Raw genomic sequence first — 22347 nt, 5'->3', positions numbered from 1 at the left:
CGACTCAGGATGTTTACTTTTTGTGTGTTTTTGCACGTGCTTGCTTGAAAAAAGGTTTTTGAGATACAGATAAACTCTTTCATATATAAATATATATATATATATATATATATATATATATATATATATATATAGGTTATTGATTTAGTAGCACTGTTTTTTGTTTTTTTTCCTTGACTTGACTTTCATGTTGGGCCCAACTTGATTTTCAGTTTTTTGTTATTTTTGTTTTTTTAAATAAAAATATATTTTTACCCAGTGCTCTTGACCATCTAAAATATCAATCTAATAGAAGGTGGGCTCTAACTTAACCTCCTCAGCAAAGGACAAAGACACCTTAAATACCCAGTAATGCACCAGCAAGAAAGAATACATTGAAATAAAATGGCACGGTTTTCAGCCTGTACATTCCTCTAACTAGAATATGCATTTACAGAAACAATAGCCAATTTAATGTGCCCAGCATACCAAGAGGTTATTGGAAAACAAAGCACTACCTGAAGGGAAGTCTCCTTTATCTGTGGGATAAGATGGATTAGGCGTATAGTGTATGTGGAACCATTACTTTAGTATTTTCTGCCGGGCACTGTAGGATGCTTACTTGTTGGGCACGGAGCTCTGTTCTCTTGTTCTCTTTTACTGTATTTTATTATGAAATAACTGAGCCAAACTGCTCTGCAACAGCAGTTGTGCAATATTGACAAAAGAGAAGTGAAAAAGGAAGTGGCTTCAGCGGCATGTGGCACCTGATCACCACTCTAGCCCCATCTCCCAACACACATGTACACACACACACCAACCCATCACGCGTTGTGCAACTTTTATTATGTCAGCTAAAGCCTGAATCTGTGGAAAAGTAACATGGGAGTCCCCGCTAACAGCAGATTAGGCATTTGGAGATTCCTTTATTTTTTTCTTCCTCTTTTCATCTTTTAGATTTTCTGACAGATAACTATTTACATCATGTTATTTTGTGAGTGCTCATTCATTTACATGTTCCCCGTTGAGCTTCTCTACGATGCCATCATTTTTGTTAGTTTTGTGAGAATTAAAATATGACTCAATTAACTTAAAGCTCAAGATCATTTCAGTGGTAAAAGAATTTTTCTTTAGACTCTACAGTGAGGATTTGAATGGGCCCCCCTGGTAAGGCAGTAGTTTATTATTTTAGGACACAAATCACAAGGGTAACAGTGTGTGTCTCCTCTATCCCAGCTCCCTTCTCCCTCTAACTAACAAGTTCACTCTCTTGTGATCAAAGGGGGCCTCAAGATTTATCACTTTAATTTGGCACCAAAAATGGCTAATGGAGGCTGTTACCAAGTGGAGGGGCCCCCCGTTAGCACTCAGCTGGCTAACTAGAGTGACGGTCATCTGGCTGGGTGGCTGCCTGGCGGTGTGTACCCTGGATTCTTGTGCTTCCACTTTTCCACCCCCCTTTGCCCTACATTGACCTCGCACAAGTCCATTCTCCTTGAAGCAAGGCACCATGCAGGCATTTCCTGACAATTTATGTCCTTGTGCCACAAGCAGGGGCATGCCCTGCACTAAAATCCTATCCCTGGACCATTTAGCACACGCCTCTTGGCCTCCCAGAAGAGTGGTTATAGTGCTGCACCACTGTCTCTCAGGCGAAATCGTTACTTACTGGTTACTATGCAAGTGTAAAGCTGACTACCTCGCAGACATCAGTGAACACCACATTTCACATTTCCTATGAAATAACATGTTTTACAGTAGATCTACAGCAGCACAGTTACACATACTCCCATCTGGAAGCTGCAGCGCACAATCACACTTTGGTCTGATGGCATCTGAGAAGCCCATTGGCCTTTGAGGGGCACCTGGTAATGAATGTAGGGAGTTTGTAAACTGAAACTGTGTCGCTTACTTACTTATCTTACTTCTTAGATGAGGGAACTTAATTTAGCCTCGTTGCTACCTGGAAGAAAATCCACATTTAAAACCTAAGACCTCAATTGAAATGACGATAACTAATGTAATGCATGCATGTGGTGGACAGGCTTCTATATCTAATGTAAAAACGTGAATGTGCATTTACTTTGAGCTCTGTTTAGACTCTCAACAGCATATGATAGAATTGGAGTCAGAAGTTGCCTTCATAAAATTGTCTCAGTTGCTCGCTGCAAGGGCAATTGATGAGCTCAAATCAATAGAGGAAAAAGTCCAAGGAAGGTTAACAGAGCAACCGCAGCCTGTAAAAATAATAATTACAGTTTCCATGATAATGAATCAGAAGTTAAAGAAGCAAAAGAGGCGCTATCCGATTAATGCAAATCAGGGACATCAGTGGGGGTGTTTGGGGGGGGGTGGGGAGTGTTCTGTCTACACCTCCACTACATGTCTTATTCCTCAAAGGTTAAGTGGATGCTTTTGCCGGCTAATTCGGCCATATGCTCATCTGTGCATTCGACACCAGCGCACCATACGCTCAAACAGCAAATTACACCTCTTGAATATGCAGCCAATTAAAGAAGACATTGCTCCGCGGCTCACTCTCTTTAGTCACAAGTAGTTAAATGGAAATATATCTTGTGATGCTGCAGATGAATGCAGGATATGCCAGCGTTTATAGGTCGCATTACAGTGGCTTATGATCTTGTCACGCTCAGTGTACCATCTTTTGCATAACTTGTTGCATAAGCATGTTCTGGCAGGCACACTCTGTCGTGTACGGTCCGTGTTATTTCTCCTTTTTTTTTTTAGGGTTTATTACAGTACAGGCCGTTCCCTAATGTCACTGTGGTTGCAAAACCACATAAGCCATCTTTCCCTGACTTTTTTTTTCTGTCATCTAAGAATTGGCTTCCTGTTTTCATTGTGTTCTCTTTCTCTCTCTGGAGGTGTCGTAACCCAGGAGGCTGTGCCAAGAACAAACCAAGGTCTAGTCAGTAGAGATTGCTCTGTGCTTGCACTGGAAACAGGCACACACCCACACACACGTAGAGTCATTCTGTACACACAACATCCAGATGTTAAACTGCGTGTGTGTGCATGTGAAAAGTGTGTTGCATGTATGGTGCTCATTGCCAAGCAATAAAAATTAATTTGCCGGAGCCTGATCTGATTTGCCCTTCAACAAAACACTGGATGTGGACATGCCAGCTTCCTGCTTTTTTTTCTTTCCTTTTTTTTTTTTAAGTTGTTGTAAACGGTTGTACACATTCACAAAGTGTAGGTGAACATGATAATTTAGACTACGGCTCAAGGGCTACTTACTTGATCTGCTTGAATTAACAGCGCGGAGCAACAAAAGTGCAAGAGCACATGACAACAACTTTATGATTTTGAGTTAATAGCCTACTTCAAGTTAATGGCAGGTGTGTCTACTAAGCCAATGCGATTTGTATGTGTATGCACAACCACTGTTGATACGTAAGTTAGCTGTTACGATAATTGATGTATGACAGTTACAATGACAGTTTCATCAATGTGTTAAACCTAAACATGGACTGTTAGCCATGTTTCTAATGTAATGTAATGTAATGGCAGGGATAGCTCAGTAGGTAGATTGGTGGCCCCATGATTGGAATGTCAGGGGTTTGAATCCCCTGAACAGCTACCCTGGGGTACCCCTGAGCAAGGTACCGTCCCTCCACACTGCTCCCTGGATGCTAGATTGGTGGCTGCCCACTGCTTCACTGAGTGAGGTTAAATGCAGAGAGAAATTTCCCCATGGGGATCAATAAAGTATACATAAATATGCTAAAAAAAGGACTGACCTCAAAAGAAAAACAACAATAGTAGCTGATTTTTTTAAAAGGTTAAAATGATTGTCATCTCTGTCAGTGACCTCGCACATGGAATGTCCATCTTTTTCAGAAAGGCCCCTGGGTGGGATTTGTAACCAGGAAAACTTAGAGTAAGCTTGTTACAGATGGGAGAGTTTGCCTTTTGAGCATATGGCTGTGAAAGGCTCTATTTCACAAGAACCATTATGTTTCTCTAACCCTACTCAAACCGTATGATCCAGCCACCACCTCACCTCTCTCCTCCAAATATGGGTTCTGTCAGTGGTTTTGCTGCTTTGGACGCTAGTGTTGCAGTTTCGACAATCGCTGGCAATCAACTTAATTTTAGAAATGAGGATGTGTTGGTCACAGATGCTGGGCTCGCTTTCTTTTCTTTTCTTTTTTTTCTTTTACTGTTTGAATTTTGGGGGGGAAATTAGACTACATTAGTCAGAAAAGGATATGACATCTTCTGTTGCATATTCATTAAATTTGGACCAGAAGCTGACCATTGTGAAAGTGGATAGATTGACTCATCAAGTTATAGCGCTAATTGTACTGCAGGCTTAATTATATTGTACAATCCGCTCATTAATCAATCAGATGTGGAAAAAATATGAATCTAAATTCTGAAAAAAAAAAAGACAGGCTGAAATAATGACAGTCAGGTCTTTATAGAATAATGTGAAAAAAAACATTATCAGTCATTTTTCAGCATCTATAGCCAAATCATATAGATATCATTTGTAACCTGAAAAAGAAACTAAGTAATTCTCTCACAGGATATGCATCAAGGTGAATGTAATTAAAATAAGTTTAAACCAATATTCATTCATTCAAGTCCTCTCCACTTCCTCAGTAAACTTAAAACCTGATTATTTGAGCCTTACCAATGCTTTCTCAGGCCAGTTATTAATGTTTTACTAGTTGAAATACCTTTTATTAGTATATTAGCAAATATATGGTCAAACATAATTGGGAAATCTTTTAATTAATTACTGGAATAAAGTGCTCCCTGGTGGACAACACAAAGCTTTTACATTGCTGACATATCTTAATGTGTTTAAGTGTAAAGCAACAAAAAAAATATAAGAGTAAATAAACAGGTCAGAGTTTTGAGTGAAATGTATTTCTTTAATTTGTCTCATCTGAGCTTTAACCCTGTTTCCCCCTCACCAGTTCATATACATATTTTTTCAGTGTGTGTAATAAGCATCCACTTTCTGTCTCTTGTCCAGCTGGCGAGAAGGCCATCGTTTGTGACCAGTGTGGCGCCCAGTTCCAGACAGAAGAATCCCTGGAGGCTCACCGGCAGATCCACACCGGTATGAACGCACACACGCAGACATGTCATCATGACCGTGCACATAAACAGAAAGATTATGAGCTTCTCTGCTTGATTTTTGTCCTGAAAGCTCCAGCTGATTGTGTTCTCCATGGTAATTCGCGGAGGGAGTGAAATTCTTTTTAAATGGCGAGAGAAGAAGGAAGTCAAGTAATCAGATCAAATTTAAAAAATGAGAAAAACTGAGATCACGTTGAATTTTCTGATCCTCGTGATTCACACTCCCTGTCTATTTATTGTGTATTTTCACAAATCTGCATGCATGTCATGGTGAGGTGTGTTTAGATGCTCATTCAGCCTTCACAGGTAAAAACAGTCTTTTTCTAGATGATCATTTTTTAGCACAGTCTCAGAAATAATCCCCGTCTATACTAAGACGCATATAAGGGAACATCACATTTACACCTTTGTCATGTGTGTGTAAACATGAAGCAGAGGGTTGTTGGAAGATACTGCCTAGGTAGAACAGCAGTGGTTAAAAGAAATAAGGCCATAATAAGGTTGAATTGTTTCTGAGAAACTATTTCGACTGTTTCAAACCAAAAAGCATTCGTGTGGACGAACCCTCTTCCAGCCATCTCTGGCTAACTGGAGCCATGGATTGAGAGATAGGATAGTTCACATCATCTTGGATTAGTCCTACTTGCCCTAAATCAAGACAGACCCAACAGTAATCAACAAACCGCGAAAACTTGGCAGGCCAAAGTTGTTTATCAGTGCTCAGCTATGAAGATGGCAAGACGGGGATGATGTAGGTGCCAAGATGTAAATGGGAAGAAGTAAATCCCCCTTCAGCAGATGTGTGATGGCCCAAAATGGTTTTACTGCTAGTGATGAACTCTTTAATCTGGAAGCTGGATTGTCACGAATTACCTCCACTTTGTTTTGGACATGATGCGCCTTGAGCATCATGCAGCGTGCATCGTGCTCGGATGAATGTGAGGTCTTTGTTTGTTTATTTATTTTTTTTAATTTCATGGGGGGTTTTTTGTCCAGATATTCAAAACATTTTAGAAAACCACTCCAGGTCCATAATAATTAGACCCCATCCTCGAGTGCCTCACAGCTGCTAATTTGAGGGTTGTTGGAAAATATTGGCGCATAATATTACTCACGACGGATATGGAGGACTAATTTGCAGCTAAAAACAAAAAAAAAGCAGTGGTGCAAAGAGGTTAGCTTTGACTCATGTCTGTCAGTATATGCTTCATAACTTAGAAAGCAGTACTTAAATTGTTTCTGATTATTTTACACTCAGCCTTTATTAGATTTAAACCCTGTGAATAAGTGTGCGCTTTGTGTTAAATATGGTGTAGCTGTGTGTTGTGGCATGTTGTCCACATAAATGTCAACAGCAGGTTTTATGCCAAAGCAGGAATTTGTCTGTGATAATTGAGTTGTTAGAGGACATTATATGCTAAGGGCATTGTTACAGGAAAACTCATGAAGTACAAAAATGGAAAAAATGTCCATTGGCTGCAGCCTCTCTGAATGTGCTCAGTGGATTTTATGGCAATCTGCTCAGCAGATTTTGCTGTCTTTTCTACATGTAGACACTTTGGCCTAATGGGTGCATTGAATGAAAGGGGAAGGGATTACCAATAAACCAATCAACCTGACCATGTCAGCCTTACTCAGATTTGTCAAACAAAAGGAAATGAGAGACGAGAGTGCTGCTAGCACACTGGGACCAGAAGCGGATCTCAAAAATAGCCACACTTTATCATTATCATCTTGTGTTTTGTCCTTCATCTGAAGCCGTGACCCCCAAGCTCCCAGTAGAAGCTCCCTTCGAGTGGCTCTACTTTTTCTTTGCTCTGCCACACACACACACATGCAGGGACCTCCTCAACATTTGACAGGAGAAGGTGGGGCAGTGTAGTCAGGAATTGGTGGCGGTGGGGAGAACTACTCCTAAGGGGCATGCCCTCAGCCAATCAGCCCATTGGAAGTAAAGAAGGGTTAAACGAGGCTAATGATTCAACAGCCATAACAGCGGAAAGGAGCACTCTAAATATAGGCATTCCAGTCTGGAACGAATGGAAGGGGTTGCGGGGGGGCAGCCGCAGCTCGAGCCAGACGTTTCTTCCAGCCAGACAACTGGAGCAGCAGCACCAGTAATAGTATAGTAATCATCCATGTGCTGGACCTCTGCGCGGAATAAGAGTGTGGAAAATCGGCTCTGGTGAAATGATGAGCCGGTTTAACTGCACCCTCTGATTTTCAGTTTCACTTTCTCTTTCCTTATACTCTGCTAGCCAGTATAACTTACATTATGGAACACACTGCACTGAATTTGAACACCTGACCTTTGACATCCCTGTTCTAAAAGCACCCCCCCCCCCCTTCTTTTCTTTTAGCATGAATTTCTATGAGTCTTGTCAATGCAAATGACGTATATCTGCATTTGACATCAGACTCAGTCAAGAATAAATTAGTTAATTTGGGCACAAAAAGGTTAATTGTAGTTCCCTGTTGTAATTTCTACTACATATGTACATTGTTTCCTTGTGTTTCTAGTGTGATTGCTGATTTCATATGCATATAATGACATTCAAAGGTTAATTAGTCATGTCCAGGTTGACAGCGTTTAGCAAGTTGGTCCACAGTGACAGAATGAGAGACGTAAAAAAGTGTTTTCTCTGACTTGTATTACAAGAGTTCTTCTTGTATTCAGGAGAGCTCTATATATATCCAGTTTTAAAAGTTCCTAGAAAAGGCAAGAATACACGAGATGCTACAGTATAGAGCTGGAGTCCCAAAATGTAACATTCATAAGGTACTCATCAGACAAGCAGCACCTGATAGAAGTCAGTAACATCTTTAAGCTTTTCTTTTAACTGTTTGGAAATGATCAATCAGGATCCATACCAGAATGCTATACTTTTATGGCTTGCCTGTAAGATATGCTAAAGCAGTGGTTCCCACACTTTTTTTGCTGGGCCCCCCTTGTTTTGCAAGAAAAATGTTCGCGCCCCCCTCGCACGCACGCACGCACGAACACATTCTCCAACCCACACACCCATATTTTTCTCCATTGCGGTGTATTTCACACCTCAAATATTTAGTAAACAATTAAGCAAATACAAGTAATCTGCAATAAATGACAGGTAGTAAGGAAATAAACTACTAAGTCTTTTACGCTACGTCCACACCTACACGGGTATTTTTGAAAACGCAGCTGTTTCGTCCACACGTAAACAGCGTTTCGAATCACCGAGAACGGAGATTTTTTAAAACTCCTTTTTTGCGTTTACCACGAGGAATACAGAGTTCCTCAGGCAACGTCAAAGGTATGTGCATTTTTTCACGTCACGCTGCGCGCCACGTTATTGTTTACATGAGATGAATTGCAGAATGGCAGATAGAGACGAAATACTGTTAATCTGACTATCTGCAGGTTTTACACGCTTACATATACACGCAGTTACTGTCCCTCCATTTAGAAAGGCAGAGGCGTCACGGTGTAATTATTTTACATGTAGTTGTTTTTTTTCCTGTGTAATAATATTCAACATTGCTATCAATACATTTTTCAAAAAATCCCTCTGCAAAATGGGTTCAAAAACATAAACAACTGTTGGATGCTGTTTGTCCGTGATTTGAACCGGGGGAACAAATTGTGGCAGGATCAGCCTGATATTATTTGTATCCCACTGTAACTTTACTGTATAAAGAGCTAACATCTCCAAAATGTCAGGAGTAGTTAGTCCTTACAACAAGTGTTTGTGAACTACAAATCAAGAATGTGGGAAACTGTTTGTCCATGATTTAAATATCCCAGCACTGCTTCCAAGGAAGGGAAACCCAATCCTGCAGGGAGACCTACCTCGGCACTTGTGCAGGTGAAACCAAAGGGAAGATATGCTTCACCATATTTTCTAGTCTTTGGCTTAGAATGAAGTTGGTTTGGAAACATATTCAGCTATGCTTCATCTCCTGCTTTGCGTTTCTGTGGGCGCCCGTGCAAGCATTGTTTTGTTTTTTTTTCCCTTTTCATGCCGCGCCCCCCCCTGCAATGGCTCTGCATTGCAGGGGGGGGACGTTCCCAAAGTGTGGGCACAGACGTTCCCACACTTTGGGAACGTCTGTGCTAAAGGATTTTTTTTTTCTTCAGACATTTTTAAAATGTATTATTTTATTAATTTAGTTCTGTTAACGTCCTTCAGCCCTAGAATTTTGGTGCGTTTGGATTTATATTAAGTGAAAAAGACTCTGACTCTCTTAATGCTGTGCTGCAATGGTTTGAGATGGTGATTGTTGTAATTCAATGCTAATTTTAAACGAGAAGAATAGAAAAGAAAAAGCAAATCAGTTTGAACTTGAAAGCCAATGTGGAGAAATGTATACAAAAATCAGTGTACAGTAGCCAAGACACAAAATATTAGAGAGTGCATGTGGTGGAAGCAGGGGGTTACTGAGGGCCATCGAAGCCAGTTTTGATCTCCGCCTGCCTCTTGGCAGTGCTTCAGCCCTTGGCTAATGTTCTCTGATGACAATATTTGGCCTCTGAAACTGTGGCTTTTTCTTGCTGCTTTGAATGGGAACCATTGTGGCATCTCTTCTGCTGGCCTGATCAGCTGCAGTCTGACTCAACCTCTGTCTCTTTCTCACTTTGTCTGTCCATGCCTTATTAAACAGCTGCCCATGCGCACACCTCTATCCTTACTCGAGTCTTATGTGACCCTAAATTTGGCAAGTCATCATCCAAAACCATGTGACAGTTTGGAGGCTGCTAAGGCATTCCTGAATTGTCAACATTGGCAAGCTTTTTTGCATGTGTGTGTAAGTGGGTGTGGGGGCTGGATGCCAGGGGATGTAGCATCAAAACATCATGTGGTTGAACTTGTGCAAATCCACATGTACAGATACAAAACACAAACTATTGCCTGCTTGGCTGTGTTGTGAAATACACGCACATTCACACAAATCCAGGAATGTCAGTGCTCAGGAGATGAATCCACTTGTGAGTTGTATTACGTCCACCGATGGCTAATTTTTGTCTCCAAACTGGATGCTATTGCATCAGAGTCGGTCTCTTTCTAAACTGGGACTCGCTTCGTGGCATTTGTAGGCAAAGAGCATCATCTGTCAGGCTTTCATGGAACTCTTATCTTTAACAAAAAACCCCTGCTGCCATTTATTTTGGTAATCCACTGACAGGTCTTATGCAGCATATGGAAACGCAAATCTTTCACAAGTCAAAATCTTGCGATGTTAACCAGCTTCCAAGCAAACGTAACACATAGACATGCTTTTTTATGTTGAAAACTTTTATCAGGTGGCTGTCAGGTGATTGATAGGAAGCAGGTAGCGACATGATGTGGAGCAATCACAAACTCCTATTTTTAAGCTGTGTTTGGCAGGTAGGAATTATTTAAAAAAAAACCCACAAATCTCAATGACTCATTCATTTAATCAAAGTTTCTAAATAACACTTTTTGTATGAACTTTGTTATTCATATTGCTCCATGGGTGACTGACATATTAAGACAGTTCAGACATAAGCAGTAAATCTGTTTCAGACATCAGTAGTGACTGCTACAGCAGTAGCAGTTGCTGCACTGCTAATTTTAACCCTGAAAAATGTCAAGCAAAGATTTCATAATATCTAGCTGGCATTTTCATATTTCTTACAAAATGTTTATTCTTTTTTTTTTAATGTGGTCGGGCTGTTGTGCAAGCAAATTTGAAACCATGTAGGTAGCCTCCAAAATGTTAAAAAGAAAACCATATAGAGATTTCACTTGGTGTTATGCCAGACTGTAGCCTACTCAGTCAGTATTGTTTCTTTCAGAGACTTCTTTTTCTTCACAATGCAAATTAACATTACAAGCAGGTGCATCCTCTTTGCCACTGGAAACATATACAGGCATAGAGGGCAGCTTATTTTATTTCGTGTAAAACAATTATGTCAACATCAGCATGAGCTTCAAATTTTGCTGTTACACTGGTAATGTGGTTTTTCGAATATCCCAGGCTGTGCCAAAAACATTTGGCTACAATCAGCCAGTGTATCTGGCAGAAAAGCTGTAGCGGTCCATCAGTGCTGTATACAGTATCATTTCCTCTTTGTGATCAGCTGTAGGCTTTTTCCAAAGCTATTTTAATTTGGATTTTGTTCCACACCATAATATCACATGGTGAAACTGTTGTGCTCATTTAAACACGACCACTTCCAACGTGTCATTTTCAGTTTGCATTTCCAGTAAAGCCGCTCCCTTTTGGTCTGTACGCGATTATTCTCAGCTCTGAGCTGCTGCTTTTCACTCGATCTGTTTCGATGTCTTTACTTTAGCTATCTTTATCTCACTTTTTTTTTTTTCATGGGATTGTTTGATCTCCACCATAACTTGTGTACCTATTCTATTGATAACCCCACCGCACTCCCATTCCACATGATTAAAGTGTTGCTGAAAAGTAAAAGGTCATGAGATGCGCACACAGAAAGTGTCTCCCAAACAAGAAAAAACAAGCAATAAATTCAAATTAAATTAGATTTTACTACTGCGGATTCATTTTACAAGCCCTGCAGCTCATTCGGGCCATATATTCACAAATGCACACTTTGTAATTTGCACTGGAATCAGCACATTCAAGTGCCAAATTAGGGCTACATTCAGTACGAACAGTCGCCTGTTATTCAGCTTGAACTGCGAGTAGCACCAGAAACAACAGGGACTGGATCTCCCATGTGACTTGTGTAGAAATTAGTTTGGAGTCCACAGGCCTCAGAAGAATTTGTTGTCCGACTGTCGGTGTTCCTGTTTATACATGAATCATCTGTATGTGTCCCCACACACAAACACACATACAGACACGGCAGCACCAGAGAAAATCCACGCATAATAGGAGGGGGAGGCTCTTATTCTTTTCACTTTCCTTCTTTCTCTTTTTCTTTTTTATCTCCCTCTGTCCTTTTTTTAACGTCTTGTAATACAGGGAAAATATGCAAACCATGGAGTGGCAATAGTGAGTTTAGCCAGTGGGAACACAGCGTGATTCCAGCAGGCCCCGGCCGCAGAGTAAACACTTTCTTTTCTCAAGCCAGAAATAGTTTGGCTGGATAGAGTGTGCTGGAAAGGGAGGGAGTGAGGATAGGAGGAGAGAGAGAGAGGTGGGGGGAGTATAACAAGGATATGATGGTCAGAGAGAAGGAGCGCTTTTAAGCCACATTGTTTCTTTTCTTTCTTATCTTTTTTTTTTCCTAGTAAATTGTTCACACTGGTGGCCTTGCAATCATTTACTCCAGATACAGAAAGACACACTCAAACACACAGACACACATACACAGTCCAGCCGTGTCACTCAAGCAAATTAGGCCAATGGCAGCGCTACACAGGGGTCACGTCAAAAGTGCCGATTGTCTCAATCACATTAGTCCAGCACTGGCATCTGTTTAGCATTTAGTTAATTGTGATGTTATTAAGTTGTCAGTGAGCATTAGTGTGGCAATAAGCAAAGCAAATATTCTTCCAGCCGATGCAGGCAGTGCTACACATGTGCTGCTACACCGCTGACAAACAGGCGCATACAGGAAACAAGCAGGCAACCTCCATGGACGCTGCAAGCGTGGATGGTTTCGCACTCAACCTTCTGATCTCTCTTAGCCATTGTTTGCTATTTAAATGAAATGATCACCAAGCAGACCCAATAAGAGTGTTTATGAGTCATTTCAGTTTAGTGCGGCTCTTCGTCAAAGGGCAGATGTGCATTAGCATTATGACTACTGATCACAAAATGCTGGCATGTTGAGCTTCCTGTCTGTGTCATCTGGTGAGTCAAAATGCTGATTAGCACCATGCTAATGCTTGGGGTTTGTTTTTTTTCCAGCGTTCCACTCATAATTGAGCAAGCTGTCCATGGTCTGCAGCAGATTATCCGTCTGTCTATCTGTGCGCGGCTGGCGAGACAGCTCACGCAAGGCATTTTGGGTCACAGTGGCTATCAGGTGCCATATTCACCATGGCAGGCCAGCAGCATGACTCCCAGGGACACAATGTTGATTGTACTGCAACAAAATGCTGTGGTGTTTGATGGAGGGTCATATAGATGAGTGGAGGGTATTTTTTATTTATTTTAATTTATTTTAGTCTATGATATGTATAAAGATATTTATAAAGAGTTTTCCATATTGCTAGTTTAGTAAAAAAACAAACAAACTCAGATATATTTGTTTATTGGCTTTTTCTTCAGATAATTATTCAGATAATTAACAGATAATTAAGTTTCTGTGTAGCTATATTCACTGAGGATGTCCTCATCTTTTGGATCTGTGTTCACTCTTTGTTCGCCCAGCTCTATTTACCATCAAAACGTCTCTAAGCTGATCATTTAAGGCCCCACAGTTCACTTTACCAGTGCACCCGTAAACAAATACCTCTTTCTCGCTGCGTTCCTCGATCTCCCCCTCCTTGGCACTCAGTCTCTCCCACCTTCCAAAATAAGAAGAGTACAAGTGGTCAGAGACACTATCGGTTGCTAAATTAAATCAAGCAGCACTAGCCTAGACTACAGTCACTTCTGCTACTAACCTCCTCCCTCTCCCTCAGCAAACAAATTTTTCCTCAGATAAGATCTAAATGAGTTTTTCCAGGCGGAGGAAGATCCTCTCTTTGGCTGATGGATACTGAGCAGGGCTGCAGTGTGACCAGCACCCGGTAGTAATCATCCGCCACGATCATAGGGCGCTGTGCGTAACACTTATGTGAATAGAGGATGTGTGGCTTGTGTGTAAATGAGATAAAATGTGTGAATGAGAGTTGGCACTGCTACATTTCCCTGCACCCAGCTTCATTCATTGACAAATACCCAACTGGGCCCCTGCACTGCAGAGCTTCAGTGCCGAGGCTTAATGTCATGGTGGGCACAGTCGCATTGAGGCATCACCACAGGAAACCATGGGACAACAGCATGTCAGACAGGGAGGTAGTATTCTTATAAGGGGAATATAGGTGGGTGGGATCCAGTAGCAAATTGGGATGTCCATAGTGGTGCAACAGTCTAGCTGCGAGAGAATCCCCACATGGATGGATCATTGTAAACCACGGACAGCAGCCACACATCCAGAGAGACCAATAAAATGATGTGGTATGGGCAGAGGGAGGGTGGGCAGTGGGGGCGGATTATAGACTCCCAGAGGGCTCTGCGATTCACGGCCCATAAAATGGAAGTCAGCAGGACACGCTGCAAATCTGGCCAGCCAATATCCACCATCCCCTTCTTCCCTCGTTCGACCCCGAGGATGCGTCTTGGCCGTACGTCACAATGCAACCCCAGTGAGCATGTCCCGTTGTCGGACAATCTTAACTCCCTTGGACGCTGCCATTCTCCCTGTTACATTTGCATGTCAGCCGCTGCGGCTTTGTTCAAGATCTGCTTGGTTAAGGGGAAAAAACGGATAGATAAGGAAAGAGACAGAACAGTGGAAATCAACGAAGGCCTTTGCCATCCAGAGAATTAAAAGCCCGCTTTTGTTAGGAGGTTCCCTACTTTCAGATATCCCATCGCATTTTAACCTTGGCAAGGCGAGGACTTTGAATATAAAAGGATTCACCCAAGAGAGTGAAAGAGAGAAAGAGATGTGGAACAGTGGCCCAACGTCAACAATAGCCAGGCCTCTTTTGTCCACAGAGTTATTTGAAGTAAATCTCCCTTTGTAATTAGATTGGAACTGTTTGTGGACATCTTAGGAGAGCGCGTCAGTGTTAAAACAGCAACGCGCGAGGGCCATTTTAATTTACAGTGCAAATACCTTTCGATTAGCGTGGAGAGAGGTGTGGGGGGGGGGGGGGGAGCAGGGACTGAGAAGGAGGGACAATAGAAGAGTCTTTCAAGCCTTTTCTTTTTGTTGTTGTTGTTTGAGAGCGGGAAGAGGTTTGAGCAGCTCTCCTGTGTTCGTTAATTGTGAAGCAAGGAGATTAGTACGAGTGCTTCCAACCTTTCACCCCAAACAAAGGAGCCATCAGATCCAGTTGCCTAGTGACACGGGGTTTCACACCGGCAAATTTAGCCACTGCCTTCATCACTCCAGCTCCTTGTGGTACATCTTATGAGAAGGAATGAAATCTCCAGACTTTGCCTGTGCACTCCATGCAAACCATTTCTGTCCCTGTCCATCTGACAGCACCCTTAATGGCAAGAAGCAGCCACTCTAATGAAAATGGCCGTTCATCCTCACTCCAAGTCTGTCTCTCAGACTCATATAAAAGTTAATGTACCCGTGACAATGACATTCAGAAGACCGTTTAGCTTTGGACAAATGCTGCGTTTCTTGGTGGCAAGAGCAGCCAGGCACACAGAAATGTCCTTTTACACTACGTGCAGCTCAATCAAAGGGCACTTAGCGGTGTCATATTGATTATGGGAGCTTAACCCCCGTCAATCTCTGATGGGTCATTTTGGCAGTCTTCCCATAGCTTCAATGAATATGCCTGGCTCAAAAGGAAGAAAGGGGTTCCCTCGTCTTCAGTCGATGATTGTGACCTCTCACAAACAATAGCCATAAATATACGTGTTTGTCAGAAGCAGGTAGTATATATGTGGAACCTATGGGCTTTGTGTCTTTCTCTGACTGTGGCTTGAGTCAGGAGAATATTTAGTTAAAAAAAAGATGCTAACTTTGACCTTTAAATTCCTTTAAATTATCTTATCTGTAGTCTCTGTATATTCCAGGGATATCTTTCAGGGAAACTAATGTACAAACACACAGTTTCCCAACGTATCCCATAAACTCTTGGTGTTACTCAGAGTAAACCCCAGGATTTCATTAGATTTCATCCACCCGTCAAAAGAAAGCACATTTGTTTTTTTATTTTTATACATTTCACTACTTAAAATGTATTTAATTAGATATTGCTTAAAAAAAAACAACTTGTAACACTGAATTTTTGGTAATGTTTCAAGTTAAATATTTGTATTAATAACTATTGTGTTCCCAGAAAATGTGTCATTTTACATTCTTTCCAGGAATTAGTCTTTTCTAATTAGTCTATCTGCAAAGCACTTTGAATCACCTTGTTGTTGAATTGTGCTATACAAATAAACTTGCCTTGCCTTTTCTTCCAAAAACCTGGACTTGAACTCAACGGTCTTTCTAGTTTTATTCCTTTTTATGTTTTTTTTTTCAAAGGGAATATTTCATATATCATTCAGAGCCTAATTTACTACAACTTTTTCTTTTAAATGTAGTGAAAATATGTGAAAATAATAATAACCCAACCTTTTGCAATATTTCTGGTATTCAGCACAAATCACAACATAAGTAAATAATACCTCCTTTGCCCCTCCAAAGACAATAATTTTCAAAATTTATGAAACAAAAAATATTTCTTTGAGAGAAGCGATACATGTAATGTAAAAACTTCTAACCTATTCACCATTGCAAGAACAGCTTTGAGGACCTGTGGTGAAAGTCTTTGTTAATACTTTTTAAGTAGTACTTTTTTTTTTACTTTCACAGGCAGGTATTATTGCCATTATAAGTATATTAAATGACTAAAATCTTCCTCTTTGAATTATTTAAATCAATTCAAACCATTCTTTACTGTGTGGTTTTATTAATATAAAAAACACATCAAAATGACAAACTATGTTTTTGCTTTAAGAAAAAAATCTCACACACACTGTAGGCTAAAACAGTGCCCACGTGATAATATATTTCACCAACATAAGCTGATATGGATATGTAAATGAGAGAATTAATCTGTATAAAAACAGACTTCAGTGTGGTGGCTGCAGGAAATGAAGGATAACTTCATCTCAGCTGTTCTGGGTGACGTTCAGGCCATATGTGAGTATGGGGCAACTACCATACTTTAACTCAGTTAGTAGTAAAACGGAGAGCAGTGACTGGGTTGGGATTGTCTTGATGGTGGCCAGCTAGGACAATACTCCAAAAAGGAACTCAAGTGGGACCCATTACACCCCACTGAGGGCAGACTCTTATCACTTAATAGCAGGTTTCCCTCTGAGAGCAGATTGTTTTGATAGATGGCACCAAGTCAGGCCTTTGCAACCAGCTGCAAAAGAGAGAAAAAAAAAAGAAAAACCTAACAGAGTACGCTAGATAAGCTCTGTGAGTGGATGAAAAATTAAAAAGGGCATCGTATAAGAGTTAATTTGTACACCGATGCAGAGAAGAAGTGGAGTAAACTTTATTGTTTAACTTCTTGGATTCTTTGCTCATAGTAACGAGTCCTTGCAAAGTTGCCGTGATAAAAGAGAACCAGCAGTTCACCTTGCACCTTACAACATTCTTGCTACACATTACACATCTCCTGCACCTGGAATGCTTTGATCTTAGTAGTTTGATGATGCAGTTGAGTCTCATACGGCCTATTTTAATTGATGTGTAAATTGATTTTTGTAATCTCCGGGAGGCACTTTGCAATGCAGGTTTTGCACGCGCTATACAAACAGACTTTATTTATTCATATTATTGGATGTGCATCAGTTGCTATTCTGCCAGTATGTTCATCTTGTTTTCAGTAACAAAAGCTGTAATTTGACCTACATAATCTCTGCTGCTTTTTATGACTTATAATCTTTACTGCCAGCAACAGAGTGGATGATGAGTTATTGTGAAGTGGCTTTCCCGCTGTGTGAATGCATGAACCAAACAAGTTAACACTATAGATCAGCTGTTAAACGTGTCATTTCCAACTAATTTACAAATATAACATGATACAAATAGCTGCTAAACAATCCCTGTCAAGAAAAATTCACATGACTTGGAAACATCCACACCCTTTTACACACACCCACTCGCTTTATACTGACCAGCGAAGAGAGACAGCTAACATACAGCCAAGTATTGCATTATGTGTTAGTACACTTAAAAAAAAGGGTTTCAGCCTTCCTTGTTTTTGTTTTTGGAATGTAAGGATGATGTTTGCCTTGACATGTAATCAGCACAGAGTGAACAGTAAATCTCAATGTCATTACTTATCAGCAACACTATCATAATCTTGCAGGAGGCGACTGAGAGCTGAACACGTGAATTACAATATGAGTTTATTTAATGAAAACAGTGGGCAACGAAGCTGTATTCCATTAATATACATGTTAAAATGAAATACAAAGGTATGCCTTATTTAAAAGTATTAAGAACAAATTAACCCTGTTACCAGTAACTGGTGTCTGTGATCACCATGTGGCCCTTTCCTTATTTTATTTGCTTCATTCCTGTTCTTTTGCTTCTTATATGTAAATGTTCTATTGAAATTTAATTTAAGATTTAATTGTGTATTTATTGAAAAGAAAAGCTCAATTCAATATAATATTCCCTGGCCTTGACTAACATTTGTAGCAACAGTGTCATTTCACTGGAGAAACATTTTTTTATAGTGTACTGATGACATGTATAGTAAAAGTGCAATTAGTTTTGTTCAAATCTGTTTGTTTGTTTGATTTTAATTCAGTCTCATATTGAAACCTCTAAAAATTGCAGTAAACATTAAATAAATGCATTACCTGGTTTCCATTATGAATGGATTAATGATAATAGTGAAAATCTGTATATTCAAAACTCGAGCGAAACCTTTAAAGAATGCTCAGCACAGCATGAAAAAAGTTTAACAGTAATACACTTAAAATTGAATCCAGTATTTTGTGAGGTAAACGAGATAAAGAGGCTATTACATAATATTATATTTACACTATAGGTCTATTTTGTAAAGCCGGTTAGACTTGAGTGGATTTACTGTAGTCTTGAGGGACACTTAAAGAACACTTCTTTAGTCAAGGCCAGTGCTCCATTTCAAATTTCAAATCCAGTCACAGCAGAACTGAAGCAGGTCTTGCTTTGCACATAATCAACACAGTTCGATGTAATTTCACTTTGTAGTTTTTGCTTTAATTACACACAAAAAAAGCCAATTGATAAATAAGACATAAGTCCGCCTTGGCTTTTTTTGTCTTGCTAAAGAAAATATTCAGCTAAACTTTGCAGTCATGTTCAAATACCAAAAAGTATCAGCATTTATCGAGAATAAAATGAGTGGAATTTAGAAAGACTAGAAAAATGTGTAGAGAAATGGCATCGGTGTAATTTCCCCATCATTTATTGTGTGTGTTTCTTTTTTGCAGCTATTTGTGGTTGGTTTAATTAATTTTTTTTTATTACTTATTTGAAATCCTCATCATTTTTGAACTCCCTTTTCATTGGCAAAGCATATTCTGAGCATTTGTCAATAGGAGACATTTTCAGCGTAAACAGCCGTGGAAAATTCGAGAAATATCTGATCCCTGAAAGGATAAAATCTCGTGGAAGTCTGTTTTCAGATGCTTTGAGTGCTTTCATAATTTGAAAAAAAAATGAAAATCAGTAAAGACTAAATGAAGAGCTTTATTTGTAGGCCACTGCGGTGAAGAGGTTCAGTTGCTTTTGGCACTTGTTTACTGCAGACAAATAATTACTCATAACCACATTTCTCACAGTAAAATTAAATTTGTCAGGATAACGTTGAGAACTTGGATAAGCTGAAATAAGCCCTTAAGGGAGTTTTTAAAGAAAATATCTTGACCAGCTAAACATTCATTTCTGAATCCCCCTCCCTTAACAAAAAAAAAGGAAAAAAAATTCCGCCTAGGAATGCTTAAGGGTTGGTCCGCTGGTCCGACTGCGGTGTCCTCTTACAGTCCAGCTGACCAACGGGCTCTAGGAGTTGATTGATTGGGTGGTGCTGGGGCCACCAAGAACCCTTTCTGCAGCTTTAGAGGTTAGAGGTCATCTCTTCTGCAAATCTGCTTCCTTTTGTACAGTCGCAATACCGGGAGAGCAGTGTCACATCACCCCCTCCTCTTTTCTCCCCCATCCCTCCTCCCTCTCATCTTCACCCTGGGAAAATGGGGGAAGCGTCAATTAAACCTTTTCTCTCTTTCGCTTCACTTCTCTCCATCTTCTGAAGTTGCTCTTTAAAAAAAAAAAAAAGCAAATTCTTTAGGTTTAAATGCAAAGAGGCGCTGAGGGCCAAGCCACGGCGCTGTTAAAAATGGTTTGTTAAGGTTTCCTGAGAATAAAACTAATGATAATGGCGCATACAAGCTGTTGTTGGAACACTCTTTAATGGATTACTTAAGCAAGCAATTAGCAGTACACTAGCAGCTAGATATCAGCATCTGAATGGTCTAAAATATGTGTTAGTTGTAATGATGCTATGTGGCAATTACTCTTGTTAATAGATTGTTGTGAAAATGGCTGGACTGAGGCATTGATACAATGACAAAAAACCCCTGTTTTTTTTTTTTTCCTGATGTTTCTGGCGCTTTTGACAAGCTCTCAAACTAGACTCAAAGTTTAAGCTGTATTGTACAATCTTCACCCCCACACAATCAAGAGCCAAACCAGAATCTAAAAGCATAACTGACTGATTTGGAGTGCTTGATTGGGAGGGAAAGCGGAATAAAAGTTTGGGCTGTGCGGCAGTCTTTACACACCAGAGCAGAGAAAACCGCTGCAATATATAATCCTTTGATATGCAGTCAGTCCGAAAGGTTTGCTGAGGGATAACGCTGCAATTCGGAAAATGTGGCTGGTCCTTGGCCCTCAGGGGCCAAGCCTTTGTGGTCACAGGACCAGGATTACACTTTAACCTCCACCACCACAAGCAACCAGCTCCCCCACCCCTCTAGCTAAGGCCTGAGGTCAGGTGAAAGGCCAGGAATCTTAAACAGGGTAGGAGAGAAGGAAAAAGAGGGTGGGGCTGGGACTAGAAAGTCCGTCTTTCTACCGTCCCAATGTGCAGCTCTTTGACTCAGTCCTGCATTTCATTTGAATTCCACAATTCAATACCAAAGCTTGTGCTTAGATCCAGTCCAATTAGTACATGCAGGATGTTTTTCTAGACATATTTACATCTTCATTCAAGTAAATGTTAGGAACCTTTTATTTGATCTCAAAGAACTCACTTTCAGTCTTACTCTGAGAGAAATAATATTGATCTCTTACTATGAGGGCCGAAAGAAATGAGACTGAGAAATTGGTATGGCTGCAACATATTTTGTCAAAGTAAGGTACAAGTATTGAACTATAACGGAGAGGAATTTAATTTGTTGGAGCCCTTAAATTGGTCCACAACAGCCATTCGCAAACGTTGCTAACCTTGCCTATTCAATATATAGAAATAAAGTCCCTGTGTCTAAATTTAGAGTTTATCACATCTTCTACTGGCAAAGCATGTCTTGATTAGACTACAGTCTGAGTCATGATGAGAAAGTTGAACATATAGGAAATGTGTTACTTCACTAAGCGTGGTCGTCATCCATCAGGAGGAGGAAAATCAGGAGGAACTGGAGTTTGTGTGGTGGCCAAAGAGTCTCTTCCACTGTATATGTTAGTTTTGAGTTTCTTCTTTCTGCTGTTTTGCTGCAAACAAAGGTCTCTTTGCACGCATCTAACATTCTTTTTTATTTACTTCTTCCAAAATGTTGGAAGATTCTGGTAAAACGTGATGAAAACAGGACAATAGGCACGCCGAGCTGTTTTTCTTAAGTTCTCCAGTTACTCTGTTTGATGTTAAAATTGTCCTGGGGAACCAGATAACAAAAATTATGCCCGGCCAGAGAAATGGTCTCATGAACCAGTTTAAAAACCTAACTTTTCCTGTCAACAACGCATGATCAGAAATCTGAGCGCGTGTTTGCTCCGCAGACAAACCCTTTGTTGCAAAACTCGTTGTGGCTGCGCTGGTATTCCACTTTCACATGCATCCAGTCAAAAAAGGCTGTCTCTGTTTGTAGCCGCTGCATGTTTTCTCTCCTGCCCACCCAAGTGTGTGAGCGGAGGCTGTGTTTGCATCTGGTGTGTGTTGCTGTTGAGTGCGTCTGTCAGCTAGTTCGCAGGCCAGATACACTGAGGAAATGGTGGGGTCAAGGTGGGAGACCCCCGCACCCTTACCCAACACACACACACACTAAAAAGCGTGGATTTATAGCAACAAGTCTGGGTCAGAGAGCTAGTGGTCTCTCCTTCCCACACCGCACTATAATTTCCTTTTCTCCGACAACGGAGAAATATGGCCTAGAGACATGGAGGTAGAGGAAGAGCTAAAGATAGAGATGACAGAGCAGATGCAAAGTGGGGAGAGGAGGAAGATGTCAACAAGCTGCATGTTGTCCTTTCTGAATTTCCAACTTTTTAACGTTGTTTTGTTCTGTGGGTAGTGTTAGCCTAATTTAAACAAACACGCAAACAAATTTTTCTTCTTCCAGGTGTTTCCAGGTATGCCCAAGTGCCCTTTTCCCCCTTCT

The 22347-nt window shown here is 40.5% G+C and overlaps 1 protein-coding gene across 1 annotated transcript in view; it reads left to right on the top strand.

Annotated features, from left to right (window-relative positions):
• The window catches only part of zbtb16a (zinc finger and BTB domain containing 16a), a 135473-nt gene that overhangs the window by 77112 nt on the left and 36014 nt on the right, over window positions 1–22347 (top strand). Inside the window, exon 3 of the mRNA XM_085173684.1 lies at window positions 4991–5077. Coding sequence (XP_085029810.1) covers window positions 4991–5077 — 87 coding nt within the window. The remainder of the gene's footprint in view (window positions 1–4990; window positions 5078–22347) is intronic.

The sequence above is a fragment of the Neolamprologus multifasciatus genome, chromosome 10 (genome assembly GCF_963576455.1).
Source record: "Neolamprologus multifasciatus chromosome 10, fNeoMul1.2, whole genome shotgun sequence".
NCBI lineage: Eukaryota > Metazoa > Chordata > Actinopteri > Cichliformes > Cichlidae > Neolamprologus > Neolamprologus multifasciatus.
Note: the sequence above shows the minus strand (reverse complement) of the source record. Positions and strands in the feature narration are given on the sequence as shown.